We start from the raw sequence: 24,068 nt of genomic DNA on the forward strand, positions 1-24,068 counted from the left end.
ATTTAGAATGCCCCATATCTGTCAGTTATTAGACTAGATAGCATTACTAAATATCGACTATGTTACCAGGTATTGTACTAAACACTGGGGATAGAAAGAAAGGCAAAAAAACTCTCCATTCTCACACTCTTAAGTGAAAGACTGAATGAAAGATTGACTGGAGTGGGGAGAGACTCAAAGTATAAAGATCAGCCAGCAAATTACTTCTATAGTTCTGTTTTGAAATGATGAGGGCCTGAACCAGGGTGATAGAGGTATCAAAGAAAAAAACCAGCATTGCTTCTAGAAAAATTAAAGAAATGTGGGAAATTGGGCTGAGTCTCTCAGATAATTGTGTCAGTCCCATGCTAGTTAAGTTGACAAAATGAAAATCAAGTGTCTTTCTATTTTACATACTATTTAATATGGCATCAATTAAAGCAGTGTAATAAGTTTTGTGTAATTAGACTTATGACATTATCCATAAAGCATCCTAAACTTGTTAACGTCTACTTAGTTCCTACATACAACTTTAAATTACTTCAGGGAACATGGAGAGTCCTTAAGGAATAATGGGGTTCAAAGGAAGGGGAGTTAAGTTGGCAAATAGGACCAATGGTTGTACCTTTAGAAGTTTGCAGGGTTCACAGACAGAAACAAATATTTAATGTATATAATTCTACTCACTTCTCTAATGCCATGACACTAGTGAAAAAGACATTTTGTTAAATCTGATAATATCTTGAAATATTTTTAAATTTGAAATATAAGAATCCAATCCTTTGTCCAATGATGAGTATTAAGTATGATTGAAGAGAAGGATGGCTATATAAAGAAATTTTTAAAAACTATTTGCATCCATATTGAAACCTAAGAAAAATGAAGATGGAGAAAAATGTGTTTGTTGCTATCTCAAAACACCAAGTTATTATTATAAATGTGCTTAAAACAATTTTTTTTTGTTTAGACAGGTGGAATAATCCACCAAAGTGCCTTGGCATGAACTGAAGAGGAGCTTTGAATCTCACACTGGAAGGTAAACAAAAATTATTATGTGTAGAATATGGAAGAAAGAGAAAAGAATTGATAGCATAGTTAGGGGTAAAAATCAGATTACAAGGAACTACAGTATGACTGACTGATGAGTAAATTTAAAATAGCCCCAAAAGAAGTTTAACAATAATGAAAAAGAGATAGAGAGATGATAGCATGACCAGGAGAGAATTTTTCTTTGAGAAAAAGGAAGATCTGAATATATATGCAAGGAGCATGGAATCTGTGAAGAAGGAGCAATAGAAAAGGATATGAATAATTGCTGGGGCAAAGTCTTGGGAAAAAGTCAAAAATAGAGACAGAAAGGTTAGTTTTATCAAGCAGAAAAGTGCTTCTTTCTCAGAAATAAGGAACTCAAAAAAATTGAGGAGACTGATGGGGATGCTTTATTATTACTTAGGTAAGAAATAGAAATGAACTCATTTGAACCAACTAGATCTAATTAATTTAAGTTTAATATACATTTAGATAATTTATTCAATTGCAATACAGGAATATATAATGCTTAATTTATTTTTCCCATATTATCATTTTATAAGTAAAGTTGAAGTGTAAAACCCTAGGTTGGTGAAAGCAAATGAATTACTGCAAAAACAATTAATACATCTTAATCATGTTTCAAGCACTGGGCTATATATCCATAGCCAAAACTTTGTATTTTAGTCCTGACAGTGCCACTTACTGGTTGTATAGCCAAAGGCAGCTAACTTAATGTACCCTGAGTTATAGCAAATTTGTAGGAGAAGGAGATAGTCTTGGGAGTTTCAGTCCAAATATGAGAAGATATCAGTGTGAGAAAGTTACATTATATAAATTCTCTGCAACAATGCAGATTGTATAGTCTTCTGTCAGAAGCTTATAAAGTTTCCTTGGGATTCTTGAGGTTATGGGATTTGCTCATGTTCACCCATTTAAACTATATCCAAATCAGGATTTAAACACATTTCAATCATAATGTTATTATGAAAAATCAAATGAGACAAAAATACAAAAACATCTTGTAAAGTATACAATGATAGATAAAGATATGTTTAATTATTGTCAGTATTTTTATTTATCTTTAATTGTACTATTATGTACATGGAATAATACGTATCTTAATTTGTAGTCCATTATTTCGTTTCCTTTCCTGCGTACCCAGGAGTACAAGATGTAAGACTAAAAGGGGAAATGATTACATATTATTAGAAGCATAAATAATTGATGTTATGCAATTTCAACTCCTATGAGCTGTGTCCTTCCTTAAATTCCACAGGTGACCCAAATGTAATAACATGAACAAAGGAAATTACACCACTGTAACTGAATTTTTTCTGTTTGGACTTTCTCATTACCCAGCTCTCCAGATATCTCTTTATGTGCTCTGCCTTGTAATGTATCTGGTGATTCTATTAGGAAATAGCATCCTCATTATCATTAGCATACTAGATCCCCGCCTTCACACTCCAATGTATTTTTTCCTTGCAAACCTCTCTTTTTTAGATATCTGTTACACATCCTCCTCCATTCCTCCAATGCTTGTAAATTTCATGTCTAAGAGAAAATCCATTTCTTTCACTGGGTGTGCATTACAAATGGTCATTTCTCTTGGCTTGGGCTGTACAGAGTGTGTGCTTCTGGCTGTGATGGCTTTTGACCGGTATGTTGCCATCTGCAATCCCCTAAGATACACCATCATAGTGAATAAGGCACTCTGCGTTCAGATAGCAACTTGGACCTGGATGTTAGGCTTCCTGTATTCCCTGCTACTCACTCTGCTGGCTATGATGAGACCTTTCTGTGACAACATCATTGACCATCTTGCCTGTGAAATCTTGGCTCTTCTCAAGCTTATCTGTGGAGATATTTCCCTCAATGTGTTCATTATGACAGTTGGAAATTTTGTTTTCTTAGTCATTCCTTTGCTACTCATTTTCTTCTCATATGTTTTCATCCTTTCCACTATCCTGAGGATCAACTCCAGTGAAGGGAGGAAGAAAGCCTTTTCCACCTGCTCAGCCCATCTAACTGTGGTGATTTTATTCTATGGCTCAGCCCTTTTCATGTATATGAAACCCCAATCAAAGGACACCAAAACTTCTGATGAACTCATTGGACTGTCTTACTGGGTAGTAACCCCAATGCTGAACCCTATCATCTATAGCCTGAGGAACAAGGAGGTAAAAGAGGGTGTTGAAAAAGTCCTTATAAAAAATCTGTATTTGATGAGAAAGTGAAATATTTCAAGGCTAATAGTACCTTGTTTTTTTTTTTTTTTTCTAGTCCATTTTTGCTTTTACTGCTTAATAAATTCAGTAATAATATCAGAATCCTATTACAAATGCACATTTCTAGATAATATAAACTATATTTGTGTATTCATTCAAATAAGCATTTAACTCCTCAATATATATTTTACAGAAATGTAGAATATCAAAGTTTAAAAGAATCTCAGAGACCATATCATTGATACTCATACCTGAAAATTATATCTAATCTCCTCTCTCTATATAGACTTATATAAATGCTGATCTAACAAAACTAATGCAGACAAGATTAGAAGGGAAGCAATAAACTGGGAAAACATTTTTACAGTCAAAGGTTCTGAGAAAGGCCTCATTTTCAAAATATATAGAGAACTGATTCTAATTTATAAGAAATCAAGCCATTCTCCAATTGATAAATGGTCAAAGGATATGAATAGACAATTCTCAGATGAAGAAATTGAAACTATTTCTAGACATATGAAAAGATGCTCCAAATCATTGTTAATCAGAGAAATGCATAAAACAATTATGAGAAACCATTAAACACCTGTCAGATTGGCTAGAATGACAGGGAAAGATAATGCAGAATGTTGGAGGGGATGTAAGAAAACGGGTCACTGATACATTGTTGGTGGAATTGTGAATACATCCAGGCATTCTGGAGAATTATTTGGAACTATGCTCAAAAAATTATTAAACTGTGCATACCCTTTGATCCAGCAGTGTTACTACTGGCCTTATATCCCAAAGAAATTTTAAAGAAGGGAAAGGGAGGTCCCTTTGTATGTGCAAGAATGTTTCTGGCATTCTCCAATTGATAAATGGTCAAAGGATATGAACAGACAATTTTCAGATGAAGAAATTGAAACTATTTCTAGCCATATGAAAAGATGCTCCAAGTCATTATTAATCAGAGAAATGCAAATTAAGACAACTCTGAGATACCACTACACACCTATCAGACTGGCTAGAATGACAGGAAAAGATAGTGCGGAATGTTGGAGGAGATGTGGGAAAACAGGGATACTAATACATTGTTGGTGGAATTGTGAATACATCCAGCCATTCTGGAGAGCAATTTGGAACTATGATCAAAAAGTTATCAAACTGTGCATACCCTTTGATCTAGCAGTGTTACTACTGGGCTTATATCCCAAAGAGATCATAAAGAAGGGAAAGGAACCTGTATGGGCACGAATGTTTGTGGTAGCTCTCTTTGTAGTGGCCAGAAACTGGAAACTGAGTGGATGCCCATCAACTGGAGAATGGCTGAATAAATTGTGGTATATGAATATTATGGAATTTCGCCCAGCGAAAGAACTCTGGGAGATGACTAAGAACCCTTACCTTAAATTCCCAATCCCTATATTTTTGCCCACCTGCATTTTTGATTTCCTTCACAGGCTAATTGTACAACATTTCAGAGTCCGATTCTTTTTGTATAGCAAAATGACGGTTTGGTCATGTATACTTATTGTGTATCTAATTTATATTTGAATATATTTAACATCTACTGGTCATCCTGTCATCTGGGGGAGGGGGTGGGGGCAAGGAGAGGAAAAATTGGAACAAAATGTTTGGCAATTGTCAATGCTATAAAGTTACCCATACATATAACCTGTAAATAAAAGACTATTAAAATAAAAAAAAAAAAAAAGAATGTTTGTGGCAGCCCTCTTTGTAGTGGCTAGAAACTGGAAACTGAGTGGATGCCCATCAGTTGAAGAATGGCTGAATAAATTGTGGTATATGAATATTATGGAATATTATTGTTCTGTAAGAACTGACCAGCAGGATGATTTCAGAAAGGCCTGGAGAGACTTATATGAACTGATGCTGAGTGAAATGTGCAGGACCAGGAGATCGTTATAGACTTCAACAACAATACTATATGATGATCAATTCTGATGGACCTGGCCATCTTCAACAATGAGATGAACCAAATCAATTCCTATGGAGCAGTAATGAATTGAACCAGCTACACCCAGCAAAAGAACTCTGGGAGATGACTATGAACCACTACAAAGAATTCCCAAGCCCTCTATTTTTGTCCACCTGCATTTTTTATTTCCTTCACAGGCTAATTGTACATTATTTCAAAGTCCATAATTGAATGGACATGTATACATACATTATATTTAACTTATACTCTAGCATATTTAAAATGTATTGGTCAACCTGCCATCTGGGAGAAGGGGTGGGTGGAAGGAGGGAAAAAGTTGGAACAAAAGGTTTTGCAATTTTCAATGCAGAAAAATTACCTATGCATATATCTTGTAAATAAAAAAACTATAAAAAATAATATTATATAATATTATTATTTGATATTAATGGTCTTGAAATAATTGAAATAGTACTCATATCCCCTGTTTTCAAAGGAGAAAATCCATGTATGTGCTTTGCAAACCTTACAATGCCAAATGAAAATTATCATAATGTTTTGGTAATTAAAATTGTTATTCTTATTAAATTTTTCCTTCTCCAAGTTAGATATTCCGGTTTTTTTCAAACAAATGTCATAAATTCATTATATATTTAAAAGACATAGTCAGTTGTATATAACATATTTGTAGTTTCATATGATCATCTTTTTATTATTCTGTTATGTTATGGAAGTGCTTGTTTTATTTCATGAATTAAAAATAAAATAATAAAAAAAATTATACTCATCAATGCCTTATATAAATTTTAAAAGGGCCTGAGAAAATATGTCATATTCCTATCATAAACATATTAGTAATTTATTATTACTTAGTCCCTTATAATTGTTCATTCATGATTACTATTTTATGTTTCTTTGATTCATGTTTATGCTTCATATTTTCTATTTGGCATGGTTCTTTTTTAATTAGAATGTTAATAAAAATCTTCTATTTCATTAAATTTTCATTCTTTTCATTCTAGAATTATACTATTTTGCTAAGAAAGTTTCTTTTAGTTGTACTCCTTCATCCCATCATAAATTTTTCTTTCTAGAATATTGTTTCTCAAGCTATTTACTCATGGTACAATTCTAAATTAGGTGGCTCCTTAGTGTTTTAATATTTTCTTTTTGGATGCTTGAAGTATTTTTTCTTTGCCCTAAAAGCTCTGAATTTTGGACATAATATTCCAGGGGTATTTTCATTTTGGAATTTCTTTCAGGAGATTATTATTAAGTTCTCTTTATTCTTTGATTCTAACAGCTCTGGGAAGTTTCCTTTTAAGACTTCTTGAAACATAATGATTATGTTCTTTTTTTTTGTCAGGTTAGTTCAATGATTCTTCAATTTTTTCTTCTCTATTTGTTTTCTAGGTCAATTGCATTTGGTAAGAGTTATCTTACATTTTCTTCATTATTCAATTATTTGGCTATATTTTCATATTTTAATATCTCATTGAGCTTCTGTTTGGTCCATTTAAATTTTCATAGAGCTTGTTGCTTGAATTAGATTTTTTAATTTCATATCCAAAACTAAGAAATCTCTTTCCAGTTCTTTCTGGCATAATTCTCATTACTTTTTCCAATTTTCCTCTAACATTCATTTTATTTATAAAAATATTTTTATCTTTTTAAAAACCTTTGCAACAACTGTCTTAACAATTCTAATTGAATTTGTGACTAATCTGTGTTTTCTTTTGAGACTTTGCTATTAAATATTTTGGAATAATTCTCTCTCTTCTTTTCCTTCTCTCTCTTTCCCTCTCTCTCCTTATCTTTTTGCATTTTTGTCAAATATTCTTGTGAACATAATAACTCTCTCTTCCATCTTCCTTAGATCTGTGACCAAGGAGTGGGTAAGGAGAGACAAAGCTAAATAGTTGAGTATTCTTCCATACTACAAATGAGGTCTCAGTAAGCAAATATGACCTTTTCTATACCTTGGGCACAGTCCCAGTCTTCTTTCAGTCTCTGGGTGCTGAAATAAAACACCTCATGTGCTTCTGGCCAGTCTCTATGCTCAGTGTATATGGACCTCTTTGTCTTCCTATGCTGACTCTGACCTAGAAAAATGACTGACTTTTTCTTGGATCAATGTCATTTGTTTTCTAGATCTGTTTGAAATTGTATTTTGGAGGGTAGAAGCTCACTATATTTCTCCTTGCTACTTTTCATCTTGGTTACGCCCTCCACGACTTCATTTTCTAGACAATCATTAAAAATCCTTTTAATAGTATTTTTTAGAATTTTTTCAGGTTACAAAATCATGCTTATTGATCTATTGGGTGAAATTACTTCTTTCTTCTCTTTTTGGATGCAAATACTTTTCATAATCAATGATTTCTCTCATTCTAATTGTATAAATTTTGTTTAGAATATGATTATTTCAATTGTGGGTAAAAGAAATTATTTATTTTGCCTTTAATGAAAGTCTCTCTGAAGATTACAAAAACATCACAGCATACTTTATAGTTGGAACACTGAGGTGATATAGGGTATAAAGCAGTGAAGTGAAGAAGATAGGAATTAAAATACAGCCTTTCACACTTACTAGCTATGTCATTCTGGGTAAGTCATTTTATCTCTATTTGCCCAAGTTCCTCCTATGCAAAATGAGAACATCCTGGAGAAGGAAATGTCAAACCACTTCAGCCACTTTGCAAAAAAAACCTCCACAGATTTTTTTCTAAGATGTTGCATATAGTCAAATTCATATATAGTCAAATATGAATTAGCAAATGACAAGAGAAATAAGAACATTTTACTTAGGTATCATAATAATTCTATTAAGACATGAGTTCAGGTGGTGGAGCCAGGATGGCAGAAGGTAGACATGTCTGTATTTCATCTCCTTCAAGTACCCCTTAGATCAACATCAGATCAAGCCTCTAAACTGATTTTGGAGTGACAGAACTCACAAATATTTGGAGCACAACAAATTTCCAAAAGAAGATACTTTGAAAGAAGTTCATAAAAAGTCTGTTTCAATAGAACAGAGTAGGAGGCAGCCAAGCCCACACTCAACATAGGGAGCTGGGGCAGCGAGCCAGAGCAGGGAGTCAAGGCAGTGCAGCTTCCTCAAACTGGGAAATCTACTGAGAGGTGCTTAGGCTACTCTGTCCTGGTTACAAGACAGTAGTTTGGCAGATTTGATGTGAAACACCCAAAGTAAATACAAAAGATAAACAGTGATCCTCAGAACCCAGAAGAATGGGGGATGTGGCCATGCCTACACAGCACCAGTAGCTACCAGCCTCAGGGAAAACTAAATAGGCCGTTGAGTCTTTGCCTTAAGAGCAGATCTCAACCATTAAAAAAATGAGTAAAAAAGCAAAAATAACTCTGACCATAGACAGTTTTTATGTAGAAAGGGAAGAAGAAACCTCAAACCCTGAGGGTCCTAAAGGCAAATCATCTCCAGATGAAGCCCCACAGAGGCTTATTCCCCATTTCACAAGACTCTCTTAGAAGAATTCAAAAAGGATCTTAAAATAGAGAAGCAAAAATGGGGCAAGGAAATGAGATCTTTGCAAGAAGGTTTGGAAAAGGAAAATCAGAAATTGTCTGAAGAAAACTGAAAATAGATTTGATGAAATGGGAAAAAAACATGTAACTCCTTTCAAAATAGATATGAAATTGAAACCAATTCACTAAAAAACAAAATCTGTGAAATGGAAAAAATGCAATGAACAACACACCTCATTTAAAAGTTCAAATAAGCATGGAATAAATAGAAGTGAATGACTCAATGAGATTTCAAGAATTAGTCAAACAAAACCAAAAAAAAAAAAGGGAAGAAAATGTAAAATACCTCACCGGATAGACAACTGACCTGCAAAATACATCTAAGAAAGAAAATATAAGAATTATTGGATTTACTGAAAATCATGATTAAAAAAAAAGAGCCTAGACATCATCTTTCAGGAAATCATCAAGTAAAAGTGCCTAGATGTCCTAGAATCAGGTGGTAAAATACACTTTGAAAGAACTCATAGATCACCTCCTGAAAGAGACTGCAAAATGAAAACTCTAAGGATCATCATAGCTAAATTTCATAATTATCAAATCAAGTAGAAAATATTGCAAGCAGCCAGAAGGAAACAATTCAAATATCAAGAAGACACAATCATGATTACCTAGAATCTAGCAGCTTCCATTTTAAAGAATTGAAGGGCATGGAATCTGAAATTCTGAAAGGCAAAGAAATTTGGATTGTAGCCAAAAATCAACTATCCAGCAAAATTGAGCATCATCTTTCAGGGGGAAAAAAAAAAACCATGGACATTCAATAAAAGAGGTGAACTTCATTTATTTCTGATGAAAAGAATGGAGCTGAATAGAAAATTTGATCTTCAAATACAAAACTCAAGAGAAGCATGATAAGGTTAAAAAAGAAAAAAATAAATTTCTTTTAAAAGTTAAGAAGCTTATATCCCTATATGGGAAGAGGATATGTTTAACTCTTGAGAGCTGGATCTCTGTTATGGGTATACTTAGAGGATGCAGGTATAATTTGATTTTATTGTGATGATATAATGAATAAACCATTAGAAGAAGAGGGAAAATGGAGTTAAAATGGGGTAAATTACATCTCATGAACAGGTAAAAATGATCTATTTCAATTGAGGGAAAGAAGAGAGGAATGAGAATTGTGTGTTTTACTCTCATTATATTTGGCTCAAAGACACATTTACCTACACAGAGAAGCTTGTTTCATCCCATAGGAATGTAGGAGGGAAATGAGAAAAGAAAAGGGGGAGGCTAATAGATGGCAAAACAAAAGTAGACCGGGAAAGGTATAAAAAAGGGTGAGGGGTTGTAAAAGGGAAGAGCTGTTTGAGAAATGGGGTATTCGGTAACAAATACTGGGAAAATAAGGTGAAAAGAGAAGAGAAAAATATAACTAGGACAAAACAAGATGAAGGAAATACAGAGTTGGTAATTTTATCTGTGAATGTGAAAGGGATGAACTCTTCTATAAAATGGAAAAAAAGATAGTAAATTGGATTAAACCTCAGAATTCTACAATTTGTTGTTTACAAGACATGTAAAACAGTGATAGGTAGTAAAAAAGTAAAGGTAAAAGGCTGGAGCAGGATCTATTATGCTTCAGCTGATGTTAAAAAAAAAAAAAAAGGCAGAGGTAGCAATCCTGATCTCAGATCAAGCAAAAGCAAAAATTGATCTAATTAAAAGCCATAAGGAAGGAAACTACATTCTACTTAAGTGTACTATAGATAATGAAGTAATATCAATATTAAACATATAATTCACCAAGTGGTATAGCATCCAGGTTCCTAGAGGTAAAGTTAAGAGAGCTGAAAGATGAATTAGACAGCAAAACTGTTTTAGTTGGGGATTTCAACCTTGCTCTCTCAGAACTAGATAAATTGAACTGCAAAATAAATAAGAAAGAAGTTAAGAAAGTAAATAGAATCCTATAAAAGTTAGGGATGATAGACTTTTGGAGAAAATTGAATAGAGACAGAAAAGAATATACTTTTTTCTCAGCAGTACATGAAACTTGCAAAAATTTGACCATGTATTAGGTCACAAACCCTCAAAGTCAAATGCAGAAAAGCAGGAAAAGTAAATGCATTTCCCTCAGATCATGATGTAATAAAAATTACATGCAATAAAAGGCTAGGAGAAAATAGACAAAAAATTAATTGGAAATTAAATAACCTAATCCTAATGAATGAATGGGTGAAAGAAAAAATCAGACACAATCACTAATTTCATCCAAAAGAATGACAATAATGAGACATCATACCAAATTTGTGGGATGCAGCCAAAGTGATAAGGGGAAATTTTATATCTCTCCATGCTTACTTGCACAAAATTGAGAAAGAAAAGATCAGTTAACTGAAATTGCAACTAAAAAAGCTAGAAAAATAATTAAATACTAAATTTGAAATTCTGAAAATAAAAGGGGAAATTAATAAAATTGAATGTAAGAAAACTATTAAATTAAAAATAAAGCCAACAGTCAGTTTAATGAAAAACCAACCAGATAAACCTTTAGTTAATTTATTTAGAAAAAGGAAAGAAAAAAAAACAAATTGTTATTATGAAAAATTAAAAGGGAAAAGTTTCCACAATTGAAGCAGAAATTAGAGCAATACTTAGGAATTAAAAAATTGTCTCATTTTAAAAAAGGAAATAGAATAAACTATTAATTAACTCCCTAAGAAAAAACCCTCCAGGGACAGATGGATTTACATGTGAATTCTTCCAAACATTTAAAGAACAATTAATTCCAATATGATGCAAATTATTTGAAAAAATGGGGAAAGAAGGAGTCCTAAGAAATTTCTTTTATGTCACAGATAAGGGATTGATACCTAAACTAGGTAGAGTTAAAATAGAGAAATAAAATTATAGACCAATTTCCCTAATGAATATTGATGCAAAAATCTTAAATAAAATATTAGCAAGAGATTACAGAAAGTCATCTCCAGGATGATACACCGGGACCAAGTAGAATTTAAGCCAGGAATGCAGGGCTAGCTCAAAATTAGGAAAACTATTAGCATAATTAAATATGTCAATAACAACAAAAAAAAATGATTATTTCAGTAGATACAGAAAAAGCATCTGACAAAATTCAATATCCATTCTTATTAAAAAGACCAGATCTCACCAGAGAATATAGGAATAAATGAAGTTTTTCTTAAAATGACCAATAACATCTATTTAAAACCATTAGCAAGCATCATATGTAATGGTGACAAACTGGAAACATTCCCAATAAGATTAAGGCTGAAATAAGGTTGTCCACTATTATCATTGCTATTGAATATTGTATTAGAAGTGTTAGTATGGCAATAAAAGAAGAAAAAAGATATTAAAGGAATTAGAGTAGGTAATGAGTAACCAAATTATCATTCTTTGCAGATGATATGATGGTATATCTAGAGAATCCTAGAGAATCAACTAAAAAACACATAGACAAATTCACAACTTCAGCAAAGTTGCAGGATACAAAATAAATCCACAGAAATCATCCGCATTTTTATATATTACTAAAAAAGTCCAGTTTCATGTAATACAAAGAGAAATCCCATTTAAAATAACTGCTGATAATATAAAATAATTGGGAGTCTACCTCCCAAGGCAAAGTCAGGATGTTCTAACACAATTACAATTACTTTCCACACAAATAAAGTTTTATCTATCATCTTAGAAAAATATCAAGTGCTCTTCAGTAGGCTGAGTGAATATAATAAAAATGACATTACCTCAATTAATCTGCTTATTTAGTTCTATATCAACCAAACGTCTAAGAAATTATTTTACAGGTGTAGAAAAAAATAATAAAAAATTCATCTGGAATAACAAAAGATCAAGAAGTTCAAGGGGATTCTTGAAACAAATGCAGATGAAACTGGCCTAGCTGTACCAGACCTAAAACTATATTATAAAGCAGTGGTCTAGAAAAACCATTTGGTAGGCTAAGAAACAGAGTAGCCAATTGTTACAGGCCAGAACTCTGTACATGAAAGACGGATTCTTACAAGGTGCTAACTCAGTGGAATTGATAAGACAATAGTTATCTAGTTTAGCATGGTGATTAATAGTTCTCTAGATCAGTATGATTGATTTAATCTTACAACAAATAATGGTTCCCTAGTGATATAATGATTGATTTATACTCAGCATATAAACTGGGACAAACTCAGCCAGGGTGGAACTTAGAGACACATTTATTCTATTTCCCACCTTTGTGGTGGCTGGAGGCTGGAGCACAAACCCTCAGATTCAGAGACAGATTCATTCCATCACACACCACTGTGGTGGCTGGCCTGTCCTCTTGCATTTCCTTCACTGAGATCAAGCTAGCCCAGGCCTCAGGCAAGGAGACAATAAAGAATTTGGACTTTAACACCTGGCTATTCTCATGGTGATTACTCTGGTGAAACAAAGGTTGCTCCAGAGACATCCAGAAAAGCAACCAGAACACTACAGCCAATCAGTGCAATAGATTAGGTTTACAGGACAAAAGAGTCAATGACTATAACTATGTAGTGTTTGACAAACCCAAAGACCCCAGCTTTTGGAATAAGAACTCACTATTTGACAAAAAATTGTTGGGAAAATTGGAAACTAGTATGGCAGAAAGTGGGTACTGATCCATACCTAACACTATATTCCAAAATAAGGTCAAAAAGGGTTCATGATTTAGACATAAAGAGTGATATTATAAGCAAATTAGAATATCAAAGAGTAGTTTACCTCTCAGATCTGTGGGAAAGGAAGCAATTTGTGTCAAAAGAAGAACTTTAGTACATTATTGAATGCAAAATGGATAATTGTGATTTTATTATTAAAAAGGTTTTGTATAAACAAAATCAATGCAGACAAAATTAGAAGGGAAGCAATAACCTGGAAAATTTTTTTACTTTCAAAGATTCTGATAAAGATCTCATTTCTAAAACATATAGAGAACTGACAGAACTTTATAAAGATTCAAGCCATTATCCAATTGAGAAATGGTCAAAGAATATGAACAGACAATTTTCTTGATAAAGAAACCCTTTCCAGACATATGAAAGGGTGCTCTAAATCATTATTGATCAGAGAAATGCAAATTAAGACAATTCTAAGGTACCACTATACACCTCTCAGATTGGCTAGGATGACAGGAAAAGATAATGACAAATGTTGGAGGGAATGTGGGAAGACTGGGACACTAATATATAGCAGGTGGAGTTGTGAACTGATTTAACAATTCTGGAGAGCAATTTGGAACAATGCGTAAAGGACAATCAAAATATCCATCCCCTTTAATCCAACACTTTTTCTACTTGAAAGAAATGCACATTTGCAAAAATGCTTGTGGTAACCTTTTTTGTAGTGGCAAGAAACTGGAAATTGAGTGGATGTCCATCAATTAGAGAATGCTGAGTAAGTTATGGTATATGAATGTTATGGAATATTATTGTTCTATAAGAAACGATCAGAAGGATGATTTCAGAGATGTTTGTAAAGAGTTACATAAACTTACGTTAAGTGAAATAAGCAGAAGCTGGAAATCATTGTACATAGCCACAAAAAGATTATATGATGATCAATTCTGATGGATGTGGCTCTTTTCAACAACAAGATGAGGCCAATTCCAATGATTTTGTGATGAAGAGAGCCTTCTACACCCAGAGAGAGGATGCTAGGAGCTGAGCGTGGATCACAACATAGCATTTTCACTCTTTTTGTTATATGCTTACATTTTGTTTTCTTTCTCATTTTTTTAACCTTTTTGATCTGATTTTTCTTGTGCAACAAAATATTTGTATAAATTTGTATACATATATTGCATCTAACATATTTTAACTTGTTTAACATCTGTTGGATCACTTGTCGTCTAGGAGAGGGGGTGGGTAGATGGGGAAAATTTGGAACACAAGGTTTTGCTAGGAAAGGTCAGTATTGAAAAATTATCCCTGCATATGATTTGAAAATAAAAAAGTTTTTTTTAAAGTTAAAAAATAATAAAAGAGTATGGAAGATACAAATATATATATATATATATATATATATAGATATATAGATATATGGATATCTATATATATATCATGAAGATACTTCTTTAACTATCTTTTCAGGGCTCTAAGAAGGCTTAAATATACTAGCTTTTTTATTACTCATGTAAACAGTATAAGCTATATTTCCAAATCACAGGACTGCCCCCATAGTCAGTTAGCAAGAGATGGAAATATTTTTAAAATAAAAATTCAGGGAGTATATGCCTTCTCACTTTGGAATAAAAAAAAGACAATTTTCCAAAAAAGACTTAACTAATCTCAAAAGAGGAAAGACACAAAGCCTTATTTCTTTTTGCTTCCTTAGGTAAAAATCTTTTTTTTAGTTATCATTCAGTATTACATCCCTTTACTTTATAGGCTCCATTGCTTAGATTCTAATCTTTTGATTTTTTTGTTTTTGTGGCTCAGTCACAATAATTACAGTCGCAAATCTTTGATGAAGCCTCCATGTTTTATTCTGGTATACAAAGGGCTGAGAATCAAAATCTTTTCTTCCAAGTCTAGAGACAATCCACTGTACCGAGAGTCTTTACTCCATGCACATTAAGGTTGATGAGGAAGTCATTATATTAAATTGTCAAGATTTCTTTATTGAATTTCAGTTCTGTAAATCAGTATATCTTTCACATAAACAAATAGAATAAATGCCAATGTTATTGATAAAAATGCTAAGGAATACATGAGAAAAAAATCAATTTTAGAGACAATTACAGAATTGCTTTTAGGACTCCATTTAAGAATTCTCTTTAAGTCTTGATGAATCTGGTAGTTGTTACTCATGGGATCCACCCATTCTACTAGCAGTAACAAAGTCAATCCTACCACATATATGTCAATATTCTATTTTCATCACAAGGAAAATATGGGTTTTGTCATTAACTATTAGAAATGTAGACAAGCTAATCTAGACTAAGATTTGGATTCTTGCCCCTAGTTAACTTTTATTAAGTATGTGCCGTGTTACCAAGCAATGTGCTAAGCACTAACGATATAAAGGAAGTTAAAAAAACTTCTATTCTCAAGAAGTTTACAGTCTTATTGGGATAAGGAGTATAACATGCAAACAACGATGTACAAACAATATATATGCAGAATACTTGCAGATAGAAGAAGGTGCTTATCTGAATGAAAAACTGAAAAAGTTTCTTGATATATGTTGTTCTCTAGCTGAGATTTGAAGGAAAACAGGGAAACTAGGAACTAATACATCATTATGAAAGAGCAAAGTTCCATGAATGACAGATAGCTAGTAAAATTACTCACAATCAGAAGATAGAATCTTGTGAAAGGAATATTAAGGGCATCCCTATGGAATACAGAATGTATGGAAGTAGAGTAAGGTATAAGAAGATCTGAAGGCTAGGAAGGGGTGAGTTTATGAAGGGCTTTAAAGGCAAACAGAATTTAAAATTTGATTCAGAAAGTAATAGGGATATCTATAGTTTAATGAATAGGAAAATGACATGATCAGATCTATCTTTGTAACATCACTTTGATAGCTGAGTGAAAGATTGACTGGAGTAGGAAGAGTATCAAATTAGGCAGATAAACCAGCAAATTAATTCTGTAGTCCAGTTTTGAGGTGATGAGGACCTGAACCAGGGTGGTAGATTTATCAAAGAAGAAAAACCAGCATTGTCTTCCCAGCAAAGTAAAGGAAATGTGGCAAATTAGGCTGAGTTACCCAGATAATTGCTTAAGTCTCTTGCTATTTGAGTTGGCAAAATGAAAACCAAGGGTCTTTCTTTTTTAAATATTTTAATGTGGCATTAATTAAAACAACATAATAAGCTTTGTGTAATTAGACTTATGGCATTATCCATATATCATCCTAAACTTGTTAACTTCCAAATAGTTTCTACATACAACTTTAAATTACTTCTGGGAATACACAGAGTCCGTAAGCAACATTGGGATTCAAAACAGTGAAATGAGGAGGGGAGTTAAATTGACAGCTAGAACAAATAGTTATACTTTAAGAACTTTGCAGAGTCCACAGATAAAAATAAACATTTAAGCTTTATGGAAAAAATAATGCTACTTTCTTCTCTAAATATTGTCATGACACTAGGATGAAAGAGACAACATTATGTTAAGTCTGGCAATATCTTGAAATATTTCTTAATTTGAATTATAAAAATCCAATCCTTAGTCCGATGATGAGTATTAAATATAATAGAAAACAGATGGCTATATAAACAAACATCATTAAAAACCATTTGCATTTGTATTGAAACTTAGGAAATTTAATTTAATTAAATTTAAATTTTTTTTTTGAAAGGTGGAATAACCTACCTAAGTGCCTTGGCATAAACTGAAAAGGAGTTCCGAATCTTACACAGAGATGTAAACAGAAATGTTCTATGTAGAATATGGAAGAATAATTAGGAAAAATAAGATTATAAGGAACTACATATTGTGCCTGAGTTATGAGTAAATTCAATATATCATCCTCATAGTTATTGCAAAAAACCAAATGAAATAAAAATATGAAAATAGAGTGCCAGATACATATATACATATATGTATTTATGTTTATTTATTGCCAATGTTTTTAAATTTATCCTTAGCTGTATTTTCATGTACCTGGAGTAATATACACCTATAGAGGGCTACAGACAGTGGGGGAACTCTGGCGAGGGTATAAGACCCTTCAGTCCAGACCGAACATACTGACAATGACTGGTTTGACTCCCAATCTCCCCTAAGGGCTCTCAGCCTTCCGGAGGGCGTTACCACCTGTGTTCTACTTGAAGCAATGGATACTTACAGTAAAGAGAGGCATTTACATATCAATAGCAGGAAACACTTGCACAGTGTGCTGTGGTGATATAAAGTTACTATAGTTAGCACTTGCTCAGTGTGATGTGATGATGTAATGATTCTCTAGTTACCACCTGTGATCTACTTGAAGCAAGGGATACTTATAGTAAAGAGAGGCATTTACATATCAATAGCAGGATGCTTATCATGCATTGTGTGGTATGATAATGTAATGCTACTTAGCACTTGCTCAATATGATTTGATGATATAATGTTCTCTAGTTGGCACATGCTTAATGTGCTGTAATGATGTAATCATATTAAGATATTTAAGGGCTGAGAGGACTTGAAATAGACACTCCATCTTTGACATCCTTGTGAATCTCCTGCTTTCTTCATTCCTCCACTAAGACCAAGGACTTGAGCTGCTCCCCAAATCTTCCAGAGAGCTAATCTGGATGGTATATTTTGGCACCCCAGAGTAGAGGCTCTAGAAAGCATAATATATTTTGGCACCCCAATTTAGGAACTCTAAAAAGCATACTACATTTTTGGTGCTCAAACAGGAACCTACAGAAAGCTACTACATATACCTTAATTTTTGGTCACAGTTTTTCATTTTTTCCCAACATACCCTGAAGTACAGGATATGAAATTATAGGGGAAATGATTATAAGTTATTAGAAGTATAAAATCATTGACATTATGCAATTTCATTTTCTATGAACTATGTCCTTCCCTGAATCCTAAAGGTAACCCAAATGCAATAACATGAACAAAGGGAATTATACTACTATTTCTCACTTTTTTTCTGGTTGGTCTTTCTCATCATCCAGATCTCTAGCTGTCTCTTTATATGCTTTGCCTAGTAATGTATCTAATAGCCCTATTAGGAAACAGAATCCTCATTATCATCAGCATATTAGATCCCTACCATCACATTCCTATGTATTTTTCCCTTGGAAAAACTCTTCTTAGATATGTTACACATCCTGCTCTATTCCTTCAAGGCTTATAAATTTGATGTCTGAGAGAAAATCCATTTCCTTCATAGGATGTGTACCAAAAATGGTTATTTCTCTTGGCTTGGGCTGTACAGAGTGTGTGCTTCTGGCTGTGATAGTTTTTGACCGGTATGTTGCCATCTGCAATCCCCTAAGATACACCATTATAATGAATAAGGGACTATGTGTACAGATGGCCAATTGGATCTGGGTGTTAGGCTTTCTGTATTCCCTGCTCCTTACTCTGCTGGCTATGATGAGACCTTTCTGTGACATCATTGATCATATTGCCTGTGAGATCCTGGCCCTTCTCAAGCTTATCTATGGAGACATTCCCTTAATGTGTTTATCATGACAGCTGGAAATTTTGTTTTATTAGTTATACCTTTGCTCTTAATATTCTTCTCCTATGTCTTAATCCTTTCACTATCCTGAAGATAAACTTGTGAAGGGATGAAGAAAGCCTTTTGTATCTGCTCAGTCCATCTAACTGTTGTGATCTTTTTCTATGGCTCAACCCTTTTCATGTATATGAAGCCTCAATCAAAAGACACTGACTTCTGATGAACTCATTGGCCTATCTTACTGGGTAAGTGACCTCAGTACTGAACTCTATCATGTATAGTCTGAGGAAGACTCTGAGGAGGTAAAAGATGGAAAAATCTGTGCTTGATGAGAAAGTGAAAATTTTCAAGGCTTATAGTACCTTTGTTTTTTGTCTAGGCCATATTCCTTGCTTTTACTGTTTAATAAATTCAGTAATATTTTCAGAATCCTATTAAAATGCATGTTTCTAGATAATATAAAATATGTGTGTGTATTCATTCAAAAACTTATGGAAGTCCTACAATGTATATTTTAGAGAATCATAAAATATCAATATCAGAAAGAATCTCAGAGACTACATAACTGATACAAGTCGTATTTGAAAAAGAATCTAGAGCCTAATCAACAAGTTGGTCAATCTACCATGCCTTAAAAACTTCCAGTATATTAAGTCTTCCTCTTAGTCCATCACTGTTGTGTATAACTCTATTTATACTGGCCATATAAAAGTATATAAATGCTAATCTATGTTATTTGGTAGTTATGATAATGAAAATATTATCTTATTATTATTATTATTTTATATGAAAGTACTTGAAATAATTGAAGACAATGCCTCCTGTCATCAAAGGAGAGAATCTATGTATATGATTTGCAAACTTTATAGTTATATATAAAAATCATTATCTTGTTTGTTATTAAATTTTTCTTTTTCCAAGCTTTTTCAAACAAATGCCATAAATGTATTACATATTTAAAAGGCAGAGCAAGTTTTATATAATAAATTTGCTATTTTCTGTGCAATCATCTTTTTTATTATTCTATTATGTTATAAAATGCTTATTTCATTTCATAAATTAAAAATAACTAAAAAATTTTGAAGTGATCATCAAGATATATTAAAACTATTCCCAGATCCTCTGCTTTATTAATGACTATGAATGACTCTTATTGATACAGCTCTAAAAAACATATCACTTCTCTATTGTAAAATATTAGCAATTTATCTTTATTAATCTCTTATGATAATTTATGTTTACTTTTTTATATTTCTCTTGAGTCATGTTTATGGTTTAAAATTTCTATTTGGTTCTGGTCTTTTTTATCAGAAATTTTTGAAATTTCAATTAAAGATTTCATTTCATTAAAGATTGATTCTTTTCTGTCTATAATTATACTCAGTTTTGCCTGGCAAGTTATTTTTCATTGTAAACTTTCACTACTTCATATACTTTGCCTTCTAGTATATTCTGTCTCAAGCTATGCAATCATTTATAGTGGCATTTCTAACTTTACTGTAGTTCCTTTAATATTTTTTATTTCTCCTAGAAGCTCTAGGCTTTAACTATAACATTCCTGAAGAATTTTCATTTTGAAATTTCTTTGCATTATCTTTGTTTCTTCTTTGCACTTTGGTTCTAAGAGCTCTGGGAAATTTCCTTTTAAGACTTTTTGAACCCCTAGATCAAAGAAAATATTCTATGAAAAAGAAAGAAACAAACAAAAAAGCCCAATTCAAATATACTGGAGCTACAATTAGACTTGAACAGGATTTACCAACATCTGCAATAAAAGACTGCAGGTCCTGGAATAATACATATTAACAATGTAAAGAATTAAATCTGTAGTCAAAAATATCATACCCAGCAAAATTAACCATAAACTTAAATGAAAAAAAGAACATTCAAAGAACTTGAAAAATTTCAGAACATTAACTCAACCAAAAGTGAATTCAATAGAAAATTTAACATGTATTAAAGATTAATTTCCAGGGATTGAGCAAGGACCTGTTGTTTATGATTTTTACATTGAAATGTGAACTATATGCTAAATATTGACATCAGTAATTGAATAATTCAAAAGAAAGATTGGGGCTGATTTGAGTATGATCTGACTCTAAAAAGCAAAACTGTCAGAAAAAGGTAGAAGTAGTAATTAGGCTATATGAATAAGGTTCAGAGGAAGAACTGACAGAGAAGCATTAGATGGGGGAGGAGGACTGGTAATTCTTAAAACCTACTCACATTGAGAATGGGTTCAAAAGAGAAACCTACATGCATACACAAATACATATATATATGTATGTATATATACATATATGCATGTATGTATGTACACATACCATGAAGGATATAGCAACTTCCAAAATCTATAAAGAAACAAGGGATAGGGAATAGAATAAGATGGGGTATATAAGGGTGTGTAGGGACATTGGGATGAGGTGTGTAGATTAATGGTCAAGGGATAAAGAGGAAGGAAAAGAATGGCAAGTGATAAGGTGGGATACAGAAGAATGTAACCTGAGTTGGATTAAGATATGAAGATTAATGGAAATGGCATAAAGAGGGAGGAAAATAATAGAGAGAATATAAGGGAGCAATCCATGAGTGGGGGAGATTAAGTATTAGCAAAGTTGGAAGAGTTAGGGATAGGAAATAAGAGATAATTCACAAAAGTACAACTAGGATCAAGAGTAGAATTTGTTAGGAAAAAATTAGGGTCTGTAATTACTGATCTCAAAGTCAAACTTAAAGATCCAAGCAAGAGAGAAATCTACATTATGTATCAGTCATACTAATACTGTGTTAGATGCTATGTATGTGTATAGTAATATGTATGTGTGTCTATAGATACATCTATATAAGGGGTGTATGAGTGTGTGGGTGAAAAAATCTATATAGCTATATTTATATCTCTATCTATATAGGCTGTACATAATGCAACCTGCTTGAGAAGATGGAGGAGATGAAAGGGGGCCAAAGAATACAGTCAAAAGAGCACAGCATAGCAAAAAAACAAACAAAAAAAAAAAAACAAAAAAACCTACAAGGAAGCATTGACAGCAATGACAGATAATCTCTGCTATTATTATATATATTGTCTTGATATGAAACTTTATTCTTACATATTTTGGATCCTCCCTAATATTCTCCTGGACACATGACAATGTTTTATTTATTTTCCTTTTCTGTGGTTCTTTTTTGGTTTTCTTATTTTGTATATAATTTAAAATATACATATATTTTTAAATGACTAGGCTCTCTTTATTTTGTTTGTTTGTTTTGGGAGTCCAATTATTCTTAAGTTTTCTCTTCTCTGTCTGTTTTCTAGGGTGATTACATTTGATATGAGGTACCTTACATTTTCTTCTTGATTCAGTCTTCTTTTTCATTCAGCCACATTATCAAAAAAATTTTTTTTTTATCTCACAAAGTAATTAGCATCTGTTTTATCCATTTTAATTTTTGGGCAGTTTGTTACTTGGAAAAGATTTTGTATTTCTTATCCCAAGCCAAGAAATCCTTTTCCAATTCTTTTCTGCATAGCTTTTTCCAATTTTTTTAGATGTTTTTTCCAATTTTCCTTCTATCATTCATTTTACTTATAAAAGTATTTTCTCTCTTTTTTTGAAACTTTTACATTTTTTTTTTACAAATTCTGGTTGAATTTGTGAATAAAATATGTTTTGAGGTTTTGCTAACAAATATTTTGGATTAATTCTCTTTCTCTCCCTCCTCCTCCTCTCTCTCTCTCTCTCTCTTTCTCTCTCTCTCTCTGTCAAATGTTCCATGTCAACATAATAGCTCTCTCCTCAGTCTGTCTTGGATATGTGACCAAGAAGTGTGTAGTAAGAAACAAAACTACCAGTTGAGTAGTGCTTCACTACATGAATGAGGTCTCAGTATCACATTATGGGAGTAAGATCTCTTCTATCTCCTGATCACAGTCACAATCTTCATTCAGTATTTAGGTCCTGAAATAAAACACTTGTACTTCTGGACCGTCCCCATCTCCAGTGTACACAGTCTTCTCAGTCTGTCTTCCTATGCTGACTGGAAAAATGAATGACTTTTTCTTGGATCAATGATATTTGTTTTCTAGATCAGTTTGGACTTATATTATGGAATGAGAAAATTCAGTGTATTTCTTCCTTCTGTAATTCTATCTTTTTTTCTGCTTCCTCAACCCCATCATTCAATTTTCTAAATGGTCACTAAAAATCCCTTCAATAGTACATTTTAGAATTTTTTCCAGGTGGGAGAATCAAGCTAATTGGTCTATTATGTGAAAATATTTCTTTCTTCTTTACTTGGATGCAAATTTTTTTTCTTAATCAATAGTTTGGCTTGTAATTTGATTTACATGGATTTTGTTAGTAATACAATTATTTCAATTTTGGGTAAAAGAAATGATTTGTTTACTCTTCTGTGATCTTCTCAGTAAAGGTTACAAAAATTGTCACTGCATACCTTATAGCTGGGGAACCTAGGTCATATAGGGCATAAAGTAATGATCCTGGAGTGAAGAAAACATGAATTCAAATTCAGCCATTAATACTTAGCAGCTGTGTCATTCTGGGTAAATTATTTAATCTCTATTTTTGAGTTGCTTTTCTGCAAAATGAGGACATACTGGAGATGGAAGTAACAAAGCACTCCACGATCTTTGCCAAAATACCCCACAGATTTGGTCTAAGAGGTCACATTGAATCAGACATCACCAAACAAGAGACAATAGCAACAAAGATAACCTTTTGGTTAGGAGTGAGAATACTTCTATTAAGAATTGCTTTCAAATATAGCATAAGACCTGTATTAGCTGTATCATCCAAGGCAAGTATTTAACCTCTATTTGTATGTTTCCTCATTTGAAAAGTGAAGATAGTAGCAGCACCTAGGTTACCATAAACATCAAGAGAAATAATATTTTTAAGTACTTTGAAAAAATATTAGCTAATAATTATTATTTAACATTTGGAGGGAGTACTGCTGAGCAACCATACATTCTATCTTTATAATTATGAATGTTTAATTTATTCTGACAATCCAAAAACAAAAAATGAAAGCACAATGTAATATGAGAAGGTATATTACATTTTTACTCTTATAGCCAAAACACATCCACTTAACCCATAGTGAGGTAAGGTATTAAGTCCAAATATTTTTCTTTTATTAAGACTTATTTCTATGTCATTTAAAATAGATTTAAGATGTCTTCCCTTTCAAGAGGGACT

At 32.5% G+C, this 24,068-nt stretch overlaps 1 protein-coding gene and 1 pseudogene across 1 annotated transcript; both read left to right on the forward strand.

Annotated features, from left to right (window-relative positions):
• Positions 1-2,306: 2,306 nt before the first annotated feature.
• On the forward strand, positions 2,307-7,443 carry LOC100923758 (olfactory receptor 13D1-like). Its single transcript, XM_003762771.2, has 2 exons — positions 2,307-3,212; positions 7,408-7,443. The coding sequence occupies exons 1-2, from the start codon at positions 2,307-2,309 to the stop codon at positions 7,441-7,443; spliced, it is 942 nt and encodes a 313-aa protein (XP_003762819.2).
• Positions 7,444-18,275: 10,832 nt separating this feature from the next.
• LOC100924817 lies at positions 18,276-19,133 on the forward strand (annotated as a pseudogene).
• Positions 19,134-24,068: the final 4,935 nt, after the last annotated feature.

The sequence above is a fragment of the Sarcophilus harrisii genome, chromosome 1, assembly GCF_902635505.1.
Source record: "Sarcophilus harrisii chromosome 1, mSarHar1.11, whole genome shotgun sequence".
Classification (NCBI taxonomy): Eukaryota; Metazoa; Chordata; class Mammalia; order Dasyuromorphia; family Dasyuridae; genus Sarcophilus; species Sarcophilus harrisii.